The sequence below is a fragment of the Phalangium opilio genome, unplaced genomic scaffold (assembly GCF_054372755.1).
Source record: "Phalangium opilio isolate 3A_F unplaced genomic scaffold, DU_Popi_V2 ptg000013l_1, whole genome shotgun sequence".
NCBI classification, from domain to species: Eukaryota; Metazoa; Arthropoda; class Arachnida; order Opiliones; family Phalangiidae; genus Phalangium; species Phalangium opilio.
This window is the reverse complement of record NW_028324148.1, coordinates 13396578-13416470: the sequence shown is the minus strand read 5'-3', so window position 1 is coordinate 13416470 and position 19893 is coordinate 13396578. Positions and strand designations below refer to the sequence as shown.

At 39.6% G+C, this 19893-nt stretch overlaps 4 protein-coding genes and 1 long non-coding RNA gene across 6 annotated transcripts; 4 read left to right on the top strand and 1 right to left on the bottom strand.

Moving 5' to 3' along the window:
- The first annotated feature begins 8999 nt into the window (after positions 1–8999).
- LOC149709310 (uncharacterized) lies at positions 9000–10481 on the top strand. The gene is made up of 2 exons (XM_089864658.1): positions 9000–9137; positions 9885–10481. The coding sequence occupies exon 2, from the start codon at positions 9895–9897 to the stop codon at positions 10384–10386; it is 492 nt and encodes a 163-aa protein (XP_089720784.1). The 5' UTR covers positions 9000–9137; positions 9885–9894; the 3' UTR covers positions 10387–10481.
- LOC149709309 (uncharacterized) lies at positions 10040–11668 on the bottom strand. The gene is made up of 2 exons (XR_016381336.1): positions 11528–11668; positions 10040–11350 (listed from the first exon to the last, which is right to left on the bottom strand). It is a non-coding gene; the product is annotated as an uncharacterized LOC149709309 (long non-coding RNA).
- Positions 10719–12119, top strand: LOC149709308 (uncharacterized). 2 transcript variants are annotated; one of them, XM_089864657.1, is made up of 2 exons: positions 10719–10862; positions 11542–12119. In XM_089864657.1, the coding sequence occupies exon 2, from the start codon at positions 11551–11553 to the stop codon at positions 12019–12021; it is 471 nt and encodes a 156-aa protein (XP_089720783.1). In that variant the 5' UTR covers positions 10719–10862; positions 11542–11550; the 3' UTR covers positions 12022–12119. The 2 variants fall into 2 exon arrangements, with proteins under 2 accessions (XP_089720783.1, XP_089720782.1); XM_089864656.1 differs by lacking the exon at positions 10719–10862 and adding an exon at positions 10920–10958.
- A 265-nt stretch (positions 12120–12384) lies between these two features.
- On the top strand, positions 12385–15241 carry LOC149709307 (uncharacterized). Its single transcript, XM_089864659.1, has 2 exons — positions 12385–13908; positions 14714–15241. The coding sequence occupies exon 2, from the start codon at positions 14729–14731 to the stop codon at positions 15155–15157; it is 429 nt and encodes a 142-aa protein (XP_089720785.1). The 5' UTR covers positions 12385–13908; positions 14714–14728; the 3' UTR covers positions 15158–15241.
- A 1700-nt stretch (positions 15242–16941) lies between these two features.
- Positions 16942–17268, top strand: LOC149709306 (calcium-dependent protein kinase 1-like). The gene has a single exon (XM_089864011.1). It carries the CDS (start codon positions 16942–16944, stop codon positions 17266–17268), a length of 327 nt encoding a protein of 108 aa, XP_089720137.1.
- Positions 17269–19893: the final 2625 nt, after the last annotated feature.

Sequence of the window (19893 nt, the reverse complement as noted above, 5' to 3'; positions counted from 1 at the left end):
GTAATTAAAATCGTTATGTTTAGATTTACAGGGAATCTAAGCTGTCAGTCGGAATTTTTGCTTAATTCTCTTATGGCATGTTTTATCTTTATTTCGAGCGTAATTAGAGTCCAAAATAAATATTTTTTTAAAAAACATTGTAGAGGAAATTAGGTTAAACGCGTTTCTGATACTCGAAAAATTCTCAGTGAATATACATTATTAAATTTAACAACGACGTCTGTATCTACTGCTTGGCCGTTAAAGCCTCCAAAACCCACTTAGTACCCCATACAATTGCACAAGGTTTAAAACTTTCCGCCGTTTACGGATGTTTTTAATAAGTCGATTAAATGTCTGACTTTTAAAGCAACTTCACTCTGCATGCGAGAACTTCCCTCTCTATAAGGGGTGTAGTTCAGCGTATAAGAACTACACTTCCTGTATTGGGATATGGTTCTGCATGTAAGAACTATCCTCGTTTCAAGTGGCTAAATTAATCTACCCACTTCTCTATATATTTCCCAAGAACATTCCAAAGATATTTCCCAAGAGAATTCCAAAGATATTTCCCAAGATAATTCCAAAGATATTTCCCAAGAAAATTCCAAAGATATTTCCCAAGGAAATTCCAAAGATATTTCCCAAGAAAATTCCAAAGATATTTCCCAAGGAAATTCCAAAGATATTTCCCAAGGAAATTCCAAAGATATTTCCCAAGGAAATTCCAATGATATTTCCCAAGAACATTACAAAGATATTTCCCAAGAAAATTCCAAAGATATTTCCCAAGAAAATTCCAAAGATATTTCCCAAGAAAATTCCAAAGATATTTCGCAAGGAAATTCCAAAGATATTTCCCAAGAAAGTTCCAAAGATATTTCGCAAGGAAATTCCAAAGATATTTCCCAAGAAAATTCCAAAGATATTTCCAAAGTAATTTCCAAAGAAAAAGAGGCCAATATTCCCCAATTTCCTAAAGAACGCCTTAAGGATTTCCAAAGAAATTTCCCAAGGAATTTTCTTAAGAGTTCTTAAGAAGATTTTTGTAAGGGAAGATATAAACGCCGTAATCAAAATGCGCTAAAACGAGAAATGGCTATAATGACAAACGCGTTTATGAACAAGCCGTTTTGGACAATGCTGTTTTGATAACACGCCCAATCGATAACATACCCTACAAAAACCGTTTTATCGTCTCGCCAGTGAAAAAGTAGTTCTGAAACAAAAGTGTTTCCCCATGCATGGATGATATTATATTTTGAATATTTTGTTCGTTTTGTAGAATAATAAACTAAATTCAGTGGTTGGTGACTATTGATACGAGTGAAGTTCAAATATAGAATAGAGATATTAACCAAATATTTATGAAATCAGATAAAAAGTTACTTAATTTATTATTCCGCAAAGAAGGTATTTTATATTTGTAAAGAACTATTACTTACTGTGTAGATACTACCATAAGTTTATAACATATGACCAATAAGTGTCACTGGTTTCTGAGCGCTTGTCATGAAGTGACTAAGGTCTTAAAATCGAAGACTACTGCGCCAACCAGGCTGGGAAATAGCACACTTCCTCTGGTCCAAAACCAGTTTATTAATTGCTTGGACTAGTTTTTTAATTCAAGAAGTGGGGGTTACTGGTCCTCGAGACCAGTTTATTAATTGCAAATCTATTTGAGAGCAAAGGCTTGGAGCAGTCCGGAGACCAGTTAATTATTTCAGACACTAGGGGGGTCACTGGTTCAAAGGACTAGTTTAAAAAATATCCTTATTTCCCAGCCTGGCGCCAACATTGGTTTAGTGGCGTCTGCTAAAACGAAAGCACTACCTTACCCTTACTTCAGCCTGGGAGAATTTAACCAATCCCGTAGGGGCAAGAGATTCGATTAAGCAGACGAAATTAAACCAATGATGGCGCAGTAGTCCTGGTTTTTAAGACTAATTAGATGCTAATTATCATATTGTAATAAGAGATAATTTATTTTAATTTTAATATTTAATTCCTTTCATATTTAGAAAAAGCAGCCGTTCTTTTAAGGTATAATCTGTTATGTTACCTGAACTTTTCCTTTAATTTTCTGTCTAATCCTTTGCATTCCAGTTCTATTTTTCTCTTTTATCTGCTCCTATCATCTGTGGTTTTGAAATATTTACACGCCCTTTGTTTCCACCATACTTTTTCTCAATCGTGAGTGCTTTGTTTTTACTATTAATGCCCGATATATTTTTAACGATTTTGAAATTCTGGTGCTTTTCTTGTTATCAATTTTTCGAGCATTTGTCAAAGATTGTATTATTATTATTATTAGAATAAGTTTATAAGATATGTCCCATAAGTATGACACCACCTATACTTCATAAAGCTAGAGACTTACAGCTCGAGCTGGTTCGAGAACGACAAGCGAGAATTGCAGACTACACTCGGTTTCGCAGTCCATAGTCCTATTTAGTCTGTACTGAGCCTTTGACAGCGCCTCACCAGGAGATTCTATCACGTTTCACCTACGCCACTTTGCGACAAGCTCTCAGTAACCAGTGACAAACTTATTTGACACCACCTATACTTCATAAAGCTAGAGACTTACAGCTCGAGCTTGTTCGAGAACGACAAACAAGAATTGCAGACTACACTCGGTTTCGCAGTCCATATTCCTATTTAGTCTGTACTGAGCCTTTGACAGCGCCTCACCAGGAGATTCTACTTTTCACCTACGCCACTTCGCGACAAGCTCTCAGTAACCAGTGACAAACTTATTTGACACCACCTATACTACATAAAGCTAAAGACTTACAGCTCGAGCTTGTTCGAGAACGACAAACGAGAATTGCAGACTACACTCGGTTTCGCAATCCATATTCCTATTTAGTCTGTACTGAGCCTTTGACAGCGCCTCACCAGGAGATTCTACGTTTCACCTACGCCACTTCGCGACAAGCTCTCAGTAACCAGTGACAAAATTATTAAACATCTCTTGCGAACTTACGTTATAATTTACTAGCAGCATAGAGACTCGGTATATTCGAATTTCGCAACAATTCCAAAGAAGATGTTAGAAAAATGAGACTTGAAGCTTCCAAAATAGACTCCAATTATGACAGACAGTTTTTTCGTCACGAAATTAACAATTAACGTGTTCCTAATAAGTATACTCATTAAAGTGATGGAATATTTCAGCCTAATGTAACAGAGGGTCTTGCCATTGTGCAATAAAAATGGTTTTCTTAAACCTTTTTCACTAGTCAGTAATTAACAATATTGAGACAGTATGAGGAGACAATAGAGCTATTTCAATTCGGGGGGAAAGGAGAGCTTTAGAGGCGGGGTTTCGCCAGTCCCCGCCTAATCGCCATATTGTGCGGGAAATTTAGCATAGAGTTCTTCAGCGGCCCGCACGGAGGGAGGGTGAAAACCGGCTCCGTTTATTGGCAGGCCCAACTGTGACGTTCCCCCCCCTTCAACTGATATAGCCCTATAATATTTATTTAAATTTACCCCGTCTTTTACGAATTATAATATACCGTTTTAAGCCTTGACTGAACACACATTTTTTAGTAGTTTTTATCGTCCTGTGTCTGCTTATCTACTACTTCTTAACTATAGGAATTACCCCAGGCCATTTCAAAGTTTAATGCGAATGAAGAGCAATTTAAAAACCACTTGAAAATAATTTAATATTTAAAGAGTGAAGCGTATAAACATTGTGAACTATAGCCGTTAGGGGGCGCTAAGGGGACGAGATTGGGGACGAGGGACTTTATGGACAGACCTCTCCGGCAGACCTCTCCTGGCGAGGCTCGCGATCAGACTGTATATTAATTACCATGTATCATTCTTACTAACTATCATTCAAGTATTATTAAAAGGTTCCTGTTTAATCATGACTCATTATTAAACCGACAACAGAACATTACAATGGCGACGGAGATGGGATACACCATTTTAGCGTGAGGTTAGTTGGTTTACGTATAACCTACGGGTAACGGGAGCCAAGGCTTACCAACGAATCGAACGTGCGGGGCAAGGAGAGCCTACGGACTTTACAACCTGGAGGTGATATCGATGTGGCCAAGGCTTACATCACCACGAGGAAGAAAAAGGTACATGAACAGAATCATAACATCTACGGATTGAAATAAAGGAAAATTGCACATCTACGGATTTGAACTGATCGTATTTAAAAGTCTACGGACTGAATTAAACGTAACTAATCATCTACGGGTATTTATTAAACGTCTACGGACGGAATTAAACGTAAATAATCATCTACGGGTATTTATTAAACGTCTACGGACTGAATTAAATTAAACGTAAATAAACAACTACGGGTATTTATTAAACGTGATTAAACGTCTACGGATTAGAACTGAAACGTAACTAAACATCTACGGGTATATAATTAAACGTAATTAAACGTCTACGGAGTATAAAAGAACGGGAATTATCAAATTACGGAATTGAACTATTCTGAACAACAATGGCTACCGTTGGAATTCTAATACCATTTGACGAAACTTCGGTACCATGGACACAGTATGCTAATCGATTAACTGCTTATTTTACGGCGAACAAGATTACTGACGCCGCTATCAAACATGCAACGCTTCTCACAGTACTTAGTACCGCGGCGTATACTCTGTTAGAGAACTTGACTCGACCAGATGATATTATGACGAAAACGTATGTGGATTTAACTAAGTTGTTAAATGATCACTATAACCCCAAACCTTCTCGCATGATGGAACGAATACGTTTTAATGGTCGCTATCGTCGCAAGGATGAATCTGTGGCTGTCTATGTTGCTGAATTGAAGAAATTAACAAAACACTGCGAATTTAAAGAGTTAGATCAGATGTTGATGGATCGCATAGCCGAGGGAATAAACAATGAGGGTATGAGAAGGTACCTACTACAGCATGAAAGTGCGATCAAAGATGATTTGCCTGCTATGCTATCATTATTAACGACGTATGAAATGACGGAACGCAACACTAAGGAATTGCGTGTCCTGAACCCTGTGGATGAACATCAGCAAGTGAACGCCATCATTCCGGCCAAGAGCCATTCGAGATTTCAACAAAACAATAGGCAACCTCAAGCCTCACGAGCTACTCAACCGTCTGGGGCAAGACCACCTAGTTGCATACGTTGCACTAGCATTGACCACACTCCGCCGAATTGTCCATATAAAGAATTTATATGCAACAACTGCAAGAAGGTAGGTCATCTGGGAAAGGCATGTAACCGACCGCCCATGGAATTGAAACAACGACTTCCCGCCAAGAGAAGTTCAAACAACCAACGCCCAAAACGCGGACATTCGCGAACCACAGCAAATCATATAGCAGATGAGGACGATATTACGCCAACGGCTACGGTTATGGCAAATACTGCCGATGAAGCAGAACTATATCGGGTCCCAGTCAGGGAATACGCCATGTATCATGTTGATGATGATGTCATGGAAGAAGAACATTCCACTCCTATGAGTCTGGAACCACCACCCCCTGAGACCATTGTTTGCGCATTAAACGGCAAGGAGGTATGTTTTGAACTGGATACTGGCTCAGGTTATGCAATGATTTCAGAGGTTGTCTACGGTCAACTTCCTCACGTGCAACCATTACAAGACTTCCGCAAACGCTTAACGTCGTTCACGGGCGGAACACTTCAGATTTTGGGTTCCACGTTACTCACCGTCTCGTACCGTGATAATCAAGCCGAACTACCAGTTCTCGTCTTTCGTGGAGACCGCCCAAATGTATGTGGTCGCAACTGGCTGTTTTCAAAGCTGAACGTGCTACCACGTGTAGCAGAGTACTCGGTGCAACCGCACTCCGACGTCGCTTTTGGAGTAAACGCTATGGAATCGTCGGACTCTACGCCCTTGCAAACTATTTTGGATCGACACGCAGCACTTTTCACACCTGGTTTGGGCAAACTGAAGGATGTCAAGGTAAAATTATACCTTAAGCCGGATTCGCGCCCCACATTCTGTAAAGCACGGTCAGTTCCGTACGCTATGAAGGACAAGGTAGAGGAAGAGCTTCAAAGATTGGAGTCATTGCACATTATAGAAAGCGTACCATACTCTGAGTACGCTTCGCCAATCGTTCCTATCCGGAAAGTCAATCAAGATGCTATTCGTATCTGTGCAGACTTCAAAACGACGATTAATCCCAACTTGGATATAGAGAAATACCCTCTGCCTAAGGCTGAATCTATATTCGCGACTCTGGCTGGATGCAAGTATTTTGCGCGTATTGATCTAAGAGACGCCTATAACCAGTTGGAATTACATGAAGACTCTAAAGCAATCACCGTTATAAACACCTCACGAGGACTATTCAGGTATAATCGTCTACCTTTCGGGATCGCCTCAGCCTCGGCCATATTTCAACGGGTCATAGAAACATTGTTCCGCAATCAAAAAGGCGTGTCACCCTTCCAGGACGACATAGTATTAGGGGGTGCGACCAAACAATCCCTCTTAAAGCTATTAGACCAAGTTTCCCAAGTACTGGAAACGTTAGAAGTCAATGGCTTGAAACTGCGTCGCGAAAAATGCGTCTTTCTGGAAACGTCCATAGAATTCTTGGGTCATAGATTGGATGCACAGGGCATTCATCCACAAGAGGCCAAATTGGTCGCAATCATGAACGCACCTGCCCCTACGAACCTGGAACAATTACGCTCGTTTGTGGGTATGCTGATGTACTACGGTAAATTCATAAACAACGCGTCCACCAAACTAGCACCGCTATTTGAATTGTACCAGAAAAATGCAATTTGGGTCTGGGAAGCAAAACACCAAGATGCCTTCCAGGGAGCAAAGCAAGCCCTAAAGGACTCTAACCTATTGGTTCATTACGATGTTGACAAACCGATCCACATGGCATGTGACGCGTCTCCTCATGGAATAGGAGCTGTCATTTCACACGTTGAGAATGGCATAGAGCGCCCGATCTCGTTTGCGTCTCGAAGCCTCACTAAGGCTGAAGAAAATTACTCTCAATTGGAGAAGGAGGCGTTGGCCTTGGTATTTGGTGTTACGAAGTATAAAGATTATCTTTATGGCAGAAAATTTTCTCTGATTACGGATCACCAGCCTCTAGTATCGCTCCTCGCTTCAAACAAAGCAATCCCAGCGATGGCCGCTGCAAGAATTCAGAGATGGGCCATAATTTTATCGGCGTATACGTACGAGATAAAATACAAAAAGGGATCATTAAACGCCAATGCCGATGCGATGAGTAGGTTGCCGCTTCCTACTAAGGAAACCGTACATACACCTTTACCCGCGGAATACGTTTTCGCGCTCACGTCCATCGCAGACATGCCAGTCAGTTTAGCCGACTTAAGTAAAGCCACGGTCGAGGATCAGAATCTTCAGAAGATTAGCCACTACTTAACCACGGGATGGCCGCCAGCGCAAAAATTACCTGAAGCACTCCACGTATATCATCGCCGTCGAGAAGAGCTATCAAACATAGAGCATATCCTGCTAATGGGCAATCGCGTCATCATCCCGGAAAAATATCGACAAGCAATGCTAAAAGAATTGCATGGATCTCACGAAGGGATCGTTAAGATGAAAGCCGTGGCAAGGTCTCGTATTTGGTGGCCGTACATGGATAATGACATAACCCGACAGGTTCAGTCATGTCATAGTTGTCAGACGCACGCCGCCATGCCACGAGCAACACACACACCATGGCCTCGTGAATCCAAACCATGGTCGCGGGTCCACGTCGATTTCGCGGGCCCAATAGACAATCAGTATATATTGCTCACTGTTGATGCTTATTCGAAATGGATGGAGCTAGACATCACGAAAACTACGTCGACTGAAGCTGTCATCCAAAGTTTACGTCCACACATTGCTCGATACGGCATCATGCCGACCTTAGTCACCGATAACGGTCCATGTTTTGTCAGCCAAGAGTTCAAGAGATTCACGGCCATGAATGGCATAAAACATTTGACGACGGCACCATTTCACCCAGCATCTAATGGCCAAGCCGAGCGATCCGTTCGCACCGTAAAAGCTGGTTTGAGGAAGATATCAGGAGAGCCGCATCACGATGTGAATATTATTAATCACGGTCTTGCAGTACACGCACAAGGTACGCTGGCCACTCGACTTGCACGCTTCCTCATCAACTATCGACGGACTCCTACCGCGTCGGGCAAGTCGCCCGCAGAGCTCATGTTGGGCCGAAACATCTTAACTAGGATTGACCTATGTCATCCCCAGCACAACCCTAAAGTACAAAAGGTTGAGGACAACCAGAAGAAAACGTACAAGTCGGGAGATTTGATTTATTCCCGCAATCATGGCATGGGGCATAAATGGCTTCCAGGTACTATTCTCGAACCGTTAGGACGAATGATGTTCAAGGCACAGACGCCCAAAGGTTACGAACGCAAACATGTCAACCAACTGCTTCCCAGATGGCATGACACTCATGCAGCGCCACCCGCCGATGAAACCTCCGAGGAATTTTCCCTCGAGCCGATCTCCATACCTGGACCAACTCCTTTAGCCGTTCGCAGTCAAGCCGGTACGCCTGCGCGACCAATATTGGCAACACCTATAGCCAGACCAGTTCCTACAGCAGGAAGCCACCTCACCCATTCACCACCGCGTGTGCCATCTCAGCGAGATAGCGCCACACCAACTCCCATCCTACCGGACCGTCCGAAGCGTAACACACGTCCACCAGCCAAGCTTTTGGACTACGATTGTGCTCCACGCTAGTTTCTACTCACACGCCTTCGTTGCGCCACGTTCGCGACCACCTTACGTCAACACAAAAAAAAAAAAGGGGGAGAAGGTAGTGAAGCGTATAAACATTGTGAACTATAGCCGTTAGGGGGCGCTAAGGGGACGAGATTGGGGACGAGGGACTTTATGGACAGACCTCTCCGGCAGACCTCTCCTGGCGAGGCTCGCGATCAGACTGTATATTAATTACCATGTATCATTCTTACTAACTATCATTCAAGTATTATTAAATAGGTTCCTGTTTAATCATGACTCATTATTAAACCGACAACAGAACATTACAAAGAGCAATCCAAATTTTGTATAAAAGTCTGTGTTTGAAGGAAGAAAGGCTATTACCATTTCAACCTCGACGCCGTCTCCATATGTAAATAAACTTAACTAATTTCTTTAATTTAAACTATCCTTAAAATGTAACTTCCAAACTTAATCTTTACAATTAGCTCTTTACTTTATGATAATAATCAGAAGTGAGATGAGACTAGAAGTGAAGGGCTCTAGCATTGATAGTAGATCCTGGCACTTTTGAACTAATTTGAGAATTTTATGCCGCTTCCCACGCGCTAAAACTAGAGAGAAAAAATTGGTCGAGTTTCAAAAACATTTCCTACCCCCTTCCCCTCAACCTAAAGCCGCGGATCACGGACGCGGGTGCTGGAATCTAGTTCGGCCGTCTACCGCCACGAGCGTCTTACGTTTTGGAGGGAAAATTCGGAAACCGCTACCAGAGGGCCAACCGTTCGTGTGTTATCAAGAATATTCACTTTCGCCGAGTGAAGAATTTGGTTAGCTCAGTACTTCTGGTCTCATCTCACTTCTGTTATAATAATTAGAGAAGCAAGTTTTAATATCACGAATTGTACAATCCTCTTTAAAAAAGACCTTATATTTACGTAGAAACCCGGGATATTTCTATGCTAAAATCTAATCGCGCACAATATAATTTTCTATAGTATTGAAAGCTAGGCTAGATAAAAATCTGAGTACCGTGGATCATATAATTTATTCCGAACACAAAGAGTTCCATAGCATGTGTGACTAACGTCTTTTGAAACCTCTTAGAAATCACCGTGTTACATTATTGCATAAACATAATTGTTTAATTGATTTGCAGCTGTTTAAAAATGTCCAAGTATTTCTTCTTGTTGGTGTTTTTGATCCTCATGTTGAAGCAAGATTTTGTAGAAAGTGTTTGCTGTCCCCCAAGTTGCCCCTTTATGTTCCCTATAATGAAATGCAACGATTGTACCATTTCAACTCCATACTGTGGTTACGGCCCATGCAATGCATTTGGATGCAATTGTGACGGAGGCTGCCGAACCGGCAATTGCAGTTGCAAACTTAGACGACGAGACGTTGAACCGGTCCCTGAAGTTTCGGACGCCATTCGGGCCGCGCAAGCTGAACAAGCAAAAATTAACAGCGAGAAGAAATTAGACGAAATTTTTAAAATGTTTGACGAAGACAAGGACGGTGTATTTTCGTTTTCAGAAACCATCAATTTTCGATTCACACGCCACAACGTTACCAAAGACGATGAAAAAACGAAGCGGGAGTTTACCCAAATGGACACAAATAAGGACGGAAAACTGTCTCGAGAAGAAATTGACAAATAAAACGTTTCAAATATGTATAATCCTTAAAACCATGGAATAATTCATCTTAATGTAACAATGGTTCTGAATGAGCAAATAAAAGTTCCTTAATCATAGACTAACGCTTTGTGACTTAATAAAATGTACCACTTTATCCTTCAGTTCCTTCTTTCTTTAAACGAGGAAATAACAATAGATATTTTAATTTACCTCGACACGTTTAAAAACTTTCAATAATGTATCGTTTTCAGTCATGAATGGACTAATGAGCTATTTCTAATTGTCTTTATCATCCGGTTTGTTCTTATCAACAAGTTTTAAACTATAAGAATTTCTAATGAAAATTTCGAAATATAATATGGAGAGAGAAGCATTTCAAGTCACTTACAAACAATTTCAAACGATTCTTGAGTGCATCAAATTTAGTATAAAACCTCGTGTTTTCTGGAAGAAAAGCTATAACTCTTTCAACTCGAAACTCAACTTAAGTTACAAATGTGAGTAAGATAGTTTTGCTTCTATAGAGTATACTAAAATATTACTACTCTAATTTTTTCTCCAAACTTTTTATGTTGACCATTATACTTATTAAGGTAGAATTTTTAAATCTTATATTAATTTCAGAAAGTTGTTTGTATGTAATTCTATATGTATTGTCACAATTCCGAGGATGCCCATTTAAGCACAATTTTCGAGAATCATAGCCCAATTCCCCACAATTTTTATGGCCCATTTGTTTCTACATCGAAATTTTAGTTCACTATTTTTTACTATAACCCATACCCGCACAGATTAGGGTCAGGTTTCTTTTGGTTTGGTTAGGGTTAGGTTAGGTTACGTAAGGCTATGCTACAATAGAGGCTTACTATTAATCTTGTGATTTGACCATTGCAGTATCACTATCGATAGAGAAAGTCTATTGATAGCCATAAGCATTAAAACAAGTGTGTTTTGGTTAAACAAGTTTGGGACGAGGGCGAAATCCCTATTAAATGAAACATCGTTTAATTGTTATGAAAATCTCTATGGTTAAAAGTAAAAATTTTCATTTCCAAAACGGTTGAAAACAGTTTCATAGTAACTATCTTCATAGCGACTTTTGGGCCGAGTGGTTATCAAGCCTTAATTAACCAAACCTTTAACATGGCGCCCTGGTATTTACATTTTTTTCTCCAGACGCTGAAAATGATGAAGCAATTTATTTTCGTGGCATTCCTCGCCTTGCTTTTGAAGCGAGACATTGCAGAGGCCTTTTGTTGTCGTACAACGTGCAGCCGCATTTCATCCGGAGGTGCTAACATCGGCATTTGCGGCGATTGCTCCGAAGGAACTCCGTACTGCGGCAAAGGCTCATGCAACGTTTTTGGATGCGCTTGCCGAGGAGACGGTTGCCACGAGGGTGCATGCTCTAATTCATGTCCTCGCGGAAAACGACATGTTGCAGAAGGAGAGCAAGAGTCCCAGACGAATTTGGACGAAATTTTTGCGCAGTACGATAAAGATAAGAACGGATATTTGCAATTTTCCGAAGTTAAGGAATGGTGCTTTAAATCTCATGGATGGTCCGAGAAAGACACGCCTAAAGTAAAGGAAGAATTTGACAGGATGGATTCCAATAAAGATGGCAAAATATCTCAAGATGAAATGGATGATTAATCTATAATATATTTTTAAATCATCAGTAACGCGATCTTATATACTTTGTATCGTAATGTAACCTTTGATATAATAAATACCAGAAATATATTACCTTACATGAAGTTCACTTCTCCCTACCTCGCGCCGGCCATCATCTATGAAGTATTTTTGCTGGCTAGAAACGGTACCGTTCCTCCCGAACAGCGAGGCAGAGAGGTGAAAATAAAAACACTAGCGTCGCGTAGTGAGAAAAATAAGCGTAAAACCGGTTTTCTTACAATCGTATCATGGTTGTATCTTATGCAGCGGCTTCTCACTTGCGCGAAATACAGTTGAATCCGGCCGTTTCTAGGTAACGTCAGATTATCTTGACAGTGGCCATTTATCACAGTTCTCTCTCTACAGGAAAAATGTTTCTCTTCGCGACTAGCGCGCGTGGGGAGGGGGATAAAATTCACGCCTCTTCACTCTTGCAAAGTTTTTTTCGGGTTTTCTCTTCATAGATGATGTCCACGGTACTAACCATTAGACAGATTAAGCATCCCCTAAACGCGTACGTGTAGCTACCTTCCACAGTGCATTAGACCGATGCATTGTCAAAGGTGGCTACACGTACGCCGCGTATAGGGGATGCTTAAACTGTCTATTATTGAAGTGAACTTCGTGTAAGGTAATATATTTCTGTAAATACGCATAGAAACGATGGTGTCGTCAAGGCTAAAAACACAAGACGGAAATATTTAGGAGGGTTTTCCAACAATTGCATATTGTCATCGAATGAATAAACCATGAACTGAATACTGTTCTTGTTAGGAAATTTTCATAAATCACATCGTGCATGGCTAAGTAAACTAATTAAAGGTTTGTAAATTGGTTAAAGTAGTGCGTTGAACATAAATAGTATCAACGAATTCCCTATCTGTGTCTATTCCCTCCTCGAGACCTTTCGGTAGAAAAATACTTTCGCTTTAATCTGTTAACAGCTTCAGTTTATTATTAACTAGCTGTTACTCGCGGCGTCGCTCGCGTGTAATATGAACTTCCATCAAAAAGTTATAAAGAAAGGGTAGATTTTACTGATGACTAATATTTTTGTAGCACCCTAGGAGCGAAGCGCATGGCGTTGCCCGTCAGCCCCTAGGGATGCATTTTTTATTACTTTTCACGGGGACATTATTCCATAAAGAAGGATTTTTAAGTTTTTGGCCGCCATTTAAAAAGATGGCAACAAATCGAGCCCGAAGGACCATTCAGCCCGTCTATAGGTTAAAGGAAACCAGTGTACTAAATATTTGCGAAATCGGTTGAAACGCGCGGACTTTGTTGCGTAGAGAAGATTGTTTTACATTTCTGGGCGCCATTTTTAAGATGGCGGCGGATTGGAAAAATCTTTCTTAGTACGCGCCTACTACTTATGAGTAACGTTCCTGCAATTTTTAAGCCTTCTAGGGCAAGCGGTTTGGGCTGGGCGTTGATTATCAGTCAGTCAGGACTTTGATTTATATAGATATAGATTACGATTTTATTTTGTCCTTATATGGTCCTTTGAGAAGCTCATCGACAGCAATAGTAAGCAATCTTCGGAATGAAAGAATGCAGACTTGGCATTACCCTATTCGTGGTTTTTCCACAGTATATTGAAGTCCAATCAAGGCTATTACTTTTAAGTATCGTATTCTCAATTAAAATAAAAGAAGTTACTTTTTATTACTATAATATCTGGAAAATAGCTTTAATGTGATATAATAATTGCTAAAGTCATACAATACAAAGTCAGCTATATTATTTGAATACTTCGTTAGAAGTACAAAGCGCAAAAATGCCATAACGGGGTTCATTATATAAGCAATCGGCACTGAAACAAAAGCAGCATTATAAATACAAACGTTCGAACAGAAAATATTGGTAAGTATTGTAGTTCAAGGACTTAGTCCAGCTTTGGATTATATAACTGCTATAAATTATAAGAAAGCTAGGTCATTTATACAAAACCCATGACGTGCTTAAAGGGAGGGTGAAGTAGAAAATCAAGTGATTTTTTATCGATTCTTCTGCTAATTACAAGACCAGTCTGCATAGTGAAACATTCAGGAAATACTTCCGAATGATTTTAAAATTCAAATTAGGTTCAGATTTTAAGGATAATTTGAAATAAGGACCTCCGACCAATCGCGTAACGCCCTGCCTTTTTATTAACAAAATTCTCGTGGCACGTTCCGTGTTGAATGAAATTTTTCACGAGACTTGATAAAATTGGCGCGCGACGTGACAATCGTGGAGCGAGACATGGAGCGTGCGACGAGAATTTTGTTAATAAAAAGGCAGGGCGATTGGTCGGAGGTCCTTATTTCAAATTATCCATAAAATCTGAACCTAATTTCAAATTTAAAATCATTCGGAAGCATTTCCTGAATGTTTCACTATGCAGACTGGTCTTGTAATTAGTAGAAGAATCGATAAAAAATCACTTGATTTTCTACTTCACCCTCCCTTTAAGCAAGGACTCAGGAGGGATTAGTATTCTGGTGTATCAAGATAATTCGAAATTTCAATTTAATATCTGAATTCATTGATTAAATACGAACACAAAGGGGGACTTAAATTAGGATCTGAGAATTTTTTGAGGTAGAGGGAAAACGACGAATGTATTTGCTTTGCTCGTCCCTGTTAAAATTACGCCACTGTAAATTTAAACTTTATCAAAATATAGAAATTAATAACGAAAATGATGAAGCATTTGCTATTTCTGACATTGCTGATCTTCATCGTGAAAGAAGATTTGGTGGAAAGCGCGTGCTGCCGTGTGTGCGATGATCGCCGTAATTTGTGCGGTGATTGCACTGGTCCGACTCCGTATTGCGGGTATCGTCCGTGCAACATCTTTGGATGCGCTTGTGGAGGTGGTTGTCGAACGGGAAACTGTTGTCCGTCAGGTCGCGATACCGATGGAGAAGCCTTTGACTCAGAGGAACATTTGGACAAAATTTTTACTGAATTTGATAAAGACAGTAACGGTGCTCTGGAGTTTCCCGAATTCAACGAATGGTTTTTGAAACAAGGACTCCACGAAAGGGACGCCGATTCAATCAAAGATGCTTTTAATAAAGTAGATACAAATAAGGATGGGAAATTGACTAGAGAAGAAATAAATTAATATTGTAAATTGATTCGATCTTGTACCTTCAATTGTAAAATGAAATCCTTTGTCTACAAATAAAAGATCTGACTTATTAACGCTCGTTGTGGCTCATAAAGCAGGAGCTAGATTAGGCCAGAAGTAGGTCATATTACCCACTTATGATTAGGCCTATTTAAATTACAAAGGAAACCAAAATAGTACCTTGTTGCAGTTCGATTTTTCATTTTGGGGCATATTAATGGGGGTCTGAACTTGTAATCTAGGTAGCTTCTTGGAAAACATATTCTTTTGGGGACAATGGTAGAAGACTATGATTCCATAGAAGCTAGTAGGCTAGTACCAAATGGTACGAGAAGTCCAAAAATTTCACTGTCAAATTAAAATACCCTAAACATATATCTTTGTGTCTTTTTTTACAAAACCTTGAATTTTGCTTTTAGTTTAAAAATATAGAATTAAAGGTAAAGTGACACTGTTTTAAAGGGGAAGTGATACAGTATATACTATTTTATTATGGATTAAATGCAATTAAAAAAATAAGGATGGTTTTAAGTTCAATATTATATTGAACATTAAACCCAAGTAATTAATTCGTTATATTTTTGAGGCATATTGAAGTCCAATTAAGACTTTAATGGTTCCGCGCTGATTTCTAAGTAAAAAGCGTTTAGATTTTTATTGCTATAATATTTCGTTAATAGCTTCAATTATTATTATACATCGCGATTAGCTCTGGAATTGCTAAAATCATACCAAGTCAGCTGAACGTTCAATAAACTGAATAAGAAACCACTACGACACCAACGACACTCATTACATACCCAGCTTACACAAATAACAGCAGCAGGAAAATATTGGTAAGTACTAGCACGGAGAAAAGAGGTAAAATGGAGCGGTTGTTGATGATGCTGGACTACTTGGGCATATTCCTACCCTTCGGTAGTGTTGAAGCGTCGCGCCATTGTATTTGCATGAGAACTAGTTTTTTTTAAGACAGGGGGCATCATTTACGTTTCCGTACCGTACGACCCTATACCTAAACACTGAGGATGCAGGGAGGACTTCGTTGCCGTTCCGTAGGTGGGAGTACAGATTGCTACGTTATAGGTTTGGAGGTTACAGCTCCATCCCTCTTTCCTTCAAGGAACTAGCATAGGTGTTTTTAAAATGACTTATCACCAGGGGCGTGCGGCTAGACGAAGTATATTTCTTTGTTTTCTTCCCCGCGTACATTTCTTGTATAGGGGACCTTTTAAAAGGCCTATAGATCCTTTCGATGTAAAAAAAGGGGGTTGATCCCTTGTCGGTCTCTACGCACTCTCACAATCCCCCAAGCCTACAGCGCAGGCGCAAAAAAGCAAAGTTTTACCCCCTGGTTTTTCCCTCTTAGTAACATCGAAGTGGTCTATTCCGAATCTCGTAAACCGTGAGCGCGGCACAAGTAAGATTATATTATTATTGTAATATAACATGGCAATTCGAATTATCACAACAATGTTTAAAGATAAGCACGATGGTAGGGACGTAAAAAATATTGATGTCTACTAGACATTTCACGCCACTAGATTTATGTCCCTTCTTTGTGCCCATTTCCTTTCTATTCTGGTCCAATTTATAAATAGAAAGTACACGATATTAGGTTTTTTTTAATTACGTCATTTTAATATTGCACTTTCTAAAATGTAGACGTATGAACGAAAATGACGAAGCACTTACTACTGCTGGCATTGCTGATCTTTCTGTTGAAAGAAGAATTTGTGGAAAGCGCGTGCTGTTTCCGATGCGAGGGTCAAGGCAATATGTGCGGTGATTGCACAAATCCGACTCCATTCTGCGGTCACGGTCCATGCAACGCCTTTGGATGCGCTTGTGCAGGAGGTTGTCGAACGGGAAACTGTTGTCCGACAGGTCGCGATGCCGAAGGAGAAGATACTGATTCGGAGAAGCGTATGGACAACATTTTTGGAGAATTAGATAAAGACAGTAACGGTACTCTGGATTTTGACGAGTTCAAGGAATGGTTCTTAAAACAATTGCTCTCCGAAAACGACGATTTAATCAGAGATGCATTTAATAAAATAGATAAAAATAAGGATGGGAAATTGACTCGAGAGGAAATTAATTAATATTGTTAATTGGTTCGATCTTGTACCCTCAATAGTAAAATGAAATCCTTTGTCTATAAATAAAATATGATTTATCCATATAAGTAAAAAAAATTATCTGACTAGTAGCAAAGTAGTTCAATGCGTAATAGCACAGGTTATAATTCTTCTATTCGTACCAAGCTAACACCGTTGCCTAGAGGCATTGTTCAAAATGTCCACTCTTCCGATATTACACTTTGAAAAGTTTTACATTAACAGCTTAGGCACACTTCTACCTTTAAAGGTACAGTAACTTCTGCTAGATAAAGGCTCGTTAACGTTTTTAGATAGGAGGCTATTGAAATGGTCTTAACAAGATGGGCAGGCTGATATGTCTTACTCCACATGTGACCAAGGGCCAATGTTAGGTGGCCCACCACTAGATGTTACAGACCTAATGTTCTTTGACACTTTTCATTCAAGTCTGACCCAAATAACACACTCTTTAATTTATGAAACACTTATCAGATTTGGCATAATGAAATGGAAAAACAAAGCTATTATATTCAAATGTTTACGTACAAAAAAAATAGCCTAGTCAAAAACAATTATGCGAAAGTCGTTTTAAGGGCAACCACCACTAACAGTTAAACTTTATTATACACGTTCGCACATAGAGTCAGCAGTAGATCAGAACGCCCATTAACTCATAGCGAATAACATTAGACTGCTCAGCGCACTCTCAGAGTGCTCTGAAACATTTTGTAGATCTAGATCACCTCTCCCTCAGATTCACGTCTTCCATTGGGCATGGCTCGGCTCGAGTTCTGCTCGGAATCGATCTGTATTAAAAGACAGATCAGTAGGTATTGATCGGTAAATCGGTATGAAATTTGTCGAAAAAAATGGAAAACCACTCCGGAAATGAGGCGTAGAACTGAGAAAATCTTAGTCGGATTTGATGACGAAATATCTCAGAGCAGTTCACTGGAATTCGCTATTAGCAGAAGTGGTATGAGACTAGAAGTATTGAGCTAACCAAATTCTTCACTCGGCGAAAGTGAATATTCTTGATAACACAAGAACGGTTGGCCCTCTAGTAGCGGTTTCTGAATTTTCACTCCAAAACGTGAGACGCTCGCGGTGGTAGACGGCCGAACTAGATTCAAGGAGCCGCGTCCGTGTTCGGCCGCTTTAGGTTGAGGGGAAGGGGATAGGAAATGTTTTTGGAACTCGACCAATTTTTTGCTCAGTAGTGTAGGCGCGTGGGAAGCGGCATAAAATCCTCAAATTTGTTCACTAGTGCCAGGATCTACTATCAATGCTAGAGCCCTTCACTTCTAGTCTCATCTCACTTCTGCTATTAGAAATCTGCACGAGATTGCACCAGAGAGAGAACAAAATGCTCTCCTCTTTTCGTGAATGTCTAGAGTAGTGTCTAGAATCAAAGGTACCATTTTATAACGCTAAATGTTCAAAGGTGCAACTTTTCAATCAGACGAAAAGAAAATACGTAAACAATCTAGCAACCTTGCAAAAAATATACAGAATCAGCTAATATTAAATTTCCTATATAAATCCAAATTATGCATTAACTCCATCAAACTGTTACGGACATCAATTCTTTTAGGTAGAAAGTATTGGTAAGTATTCATAATTATATATATTATTATTAAAAATATTATTATATTATTATTATATTTATGATCTGTAAGGCACGCCAAACAGGACATAATTCAGTCTGATATCATAAGGAAATTATACTCTCTCTCTAAGGGCCCAAGCGCATCTATTATTAAAAACATCTAGTTCTGCTAGATGTGACGTAGATTTTGTATAGGGGCTCCTTCCGAATTTTTCGTGAAATTCGCGAGAGAGAAAAATAATTTTCAAAATCAGCCACGACCGATATCCTAAGCCGGTCGTGGTCTAGAGGCGAGCTCTGAGATAACGCTCCCAAGCGGTTGGGAATCAAACTAAAACAGGCGGGGAGGCGAGTGGCGAGACGCGAGAGAGGAAGGACTGAGGGGAAAAAATAAGTAAGAGAATTTCCAGAACCCCCCAGTTCTCTCAGACACAAGAGGTAAATTCGCGCTTAGTAAAAATCACGAAGAGCTGTCGTGAGAAATCTTTGAAGGAGGGAAAAATGTTCAATGCCGGGTTACTCTGCAGCGAATGCGCTCGGCCTCTGTTTAGGCTATACAATTATTATACCACTTGAGATGAGACGGATGGCTAACCAAATCGGACATACATACATTTCATCCGTAACATAGAATCTTGGGCCCTTAGAGAGAGAGTATAATTTCCTTATGCTGATATTTAAATATAATTCAGGATTTTTAAATGTTAGGTTAGGTTCTTAATTCAGTGTAACGTTGGCGTAATATTTTCGTCATTTTTTTAAAAAAAATTCTAAATTATTTTAAAAAAATCCCGAATTATATTTGAAAAATCCTGAATTATATTTGAAAAATCCTGAATTATATTTGAAAAATCCTGAATTATATTTGAAAAATCCTGAATTATATTTAAAAATCCTGAATTATATTTAAAAATCCTCAATTATATTTGAAAATCCTGAATTATATTTAAAAATCCTGAATTATATTTTAAAATCCTGAATTATATCTAAACATAAAGCTGAACTATGTCCTGTTTGGC